This window comes from Bipolaris victoriae (assembly GCF_000527765.1).
Source record: "Bipolaris victoriae FI3 unplaced genomic scaffold scaffold_401, whole genome shotgun sequence".
Classification (NCBI taxonomy): Eukaryota; Fungi; Ascomycota; class Dothideomycetes; order Pleosporales; family Pleosporaceae; genus Bipolaris; species Bipolaris victoriae.
This window is the reverse complement of record NW_014574991.1, coordinates 1-2,295: the sequence shown is the minus strand read 5'-3', so window position 1 is coordinate 2,295 and position 2,295 is coordinate 1. Positions and strand designations below refer to the sequence as shown.

The window sequence follows — 2,295 nt, the reverse complement described above, 5'->3', positions numbered from 1 at the left end:
TTTTTTTTAGTTATTTCTGAAAGAAATAACGTCAAAAAAAACAAAACAAACCCAACTAGTCAATAAACATCTTTTATTTCTGAAATATCAACCTTTGGTCTTACTACGGGTATCAAATTAGGAAATGTTTCTTTAAATTTTTCAGATAAACCCCAATTTAATACAGATTTTATACCAACTAATGTTAGTAAACCTTTTTCAGTTAAATGTAACTTTTCCTGTATTAAATCAATAGATTGTTTAAATAACAGGTAATCTGCTAATTTTTGGGTTATTAAAGGATAATTATCGAAATGAGTTGTTATTACTCTTAAATTCTTCAAAGAACTAACACGATACATAAATGAATCTTGACCATGTTTATATATTTTACCTACACCCCATGTTTTTTGTAAAGCTTCTAAGATTTTTAGATCTTTTTTATGTAAATTAAGTTGAAATATAGGTTTAACTTGTCATCCTGTTTTCATTCTACAATCTTTATAGATAGATGTTGTAAAACAACCCTCTGCATCTACAAGACCTGTAATATAATAAGGGTTAAGATAATAGGTGTTATTAAGGTTATATCTAGGATATTTAGAATTATTTGAAGAATATAGTCTGATACTTTTGTTTTTTAAATTAGTTAAGCTAAATGTTTGGGTAATATATATATGTAGGCTCCTTTTAACCTTTCCATACAGAGTGCAATAGGAATAATGCATAATAATTATAAACAAGATAATGGTTATAAATAAGATAATGGTTATAAATAAGATAATTTAATATAAGTAAGAGTAAGTTTAGATATTTTCTATTTTTCGTTCTTGGAAGGGTTTTTTATTCTAATGGCCCTATCACTTTTAATAGCATTAATCAGTTCTAACCCTTTTTCAGTAAGATGAGCTTTAGATTTTAATAATTCGGATACTTTAACAAAATCCAAGAAATCTTGTTGTTTAGAACCTAATAAGGGATATTTCTGAAATAAAGGTATAATAATATTGTTTATATCCTTCTTGTTAGAAACAGTAAAATAAACTTCTTTTCGATTAGCTGTAGTAATATATCTACCGCAGCCTAAATATTCCACCAAACTCTTCATTAATATATTATCACGAATATGTTGAGTCAAAGTGAACCTTAAAGATACTATTATTTTATCTTTTATTTTTTGAGTAACAATTTGGAAAGACCCTTCTCCCTCTACAAAACCTACTAGTCATTGCTTATCCTTTATAGGGCTAGATAAAACCGTAGGTCTATTAGCAGGAGTAATATTTAATCATTCTTCCTTTAATTTATCCGGTAAACCTCTATTAATAGAAGCCTTTAGATTTATTATTTTCAAAATTCCTGGTTGAGTTAAATGTTCTCCTATATTCATTAATTCAACAACCTGCTTAAAAAAAATATAATCCGCTTGTTTTTGAGTAAGTAAAGGAAAACTGTCTAAATGTTTTATTATTACGCTTAAATTATTTAAACCAAAGATACGATAATAAAAAGAGTCCGGGCCGTGTTTATAAATACGACCTACACCTAATGATTTCTGAATTAACTCTAACAACTCTTTATCCTTAGCATGTAAAGATATTTGAAATGTAGGGATAATTTGTCAACCTGTTGATAATTCATTGTTTTTAAGGATAGAAATATTAAAACAACCTTCACCGTCTATAAATCCCGTTAGATAATGAGGATTAATAACAAGAGAGGAGCTATCTTTATTTAGATGATTATTATCAGAAAGAGTAGAATATAAATTAACCCTCACCCGGGCGGCTTTTTTATTTGGAACTTTTCAATTACTCGTGATTAAACTAACACTATTTAGTTTAAACCATTATCTCTTTTACACCTCTGGCTTATAATTTTAAAATCATTATTGTTATTAATACTGTTATAAAGGTATTGTTCGCGAACCATTCCTATTAAGTTATTTATTAAAATAAAAATAAATAATGTGTACATAAATGGGAAGTAAGCTTGCCCATTTTTGTTGTTAATTTGGTTTACAACAATACTGTGTATAGTTGCATATAATGTTTCTTGACTTAAAGATCATTTGTTTGGAGTAATTTTTGAGTGGTTAGTAGCTAAAATACTAAAATAGAAAGCTATGAAAGCAGCTATAGTCATATATAACCCTATATTAGTTATAGATAGGTTCATATTTGCTAATAATGGTGTATCTATACTAAATAAGTTTCTTATTTCAAATTGGTCAAGAGGGCTTAATATTGTTTGATATTTAAACATATATAATGATTATGTTTTACTATAAGTATAAAATTAGTTTTTTTCCCCCCC

General features: G+C 26.9%; 1 protein-coding gene across 1 annotated transcript; it reads right to left on the bottom strand.

Moving 5' to 3' along the window:
- Positions 1-59: 59 nt before the first annotated feature.
- COCVIDRAFT_116997 (hypothetical protein) lies at positions 60-1,690 on the bottom strand (the record flags this gene model as incomplete). The annotated part of the gene is made up of 2 exons (XM_014694504.1): positions 60-451; positions 1,606-1,690. Coding segments are annotated over 2 exons (477 nt in total), but the record flags the coding sequence as incomplete, so codon positions are not given.
- Between the last annotated feature and the right edge of the window lie 605 nt (positions 1,691-2,295).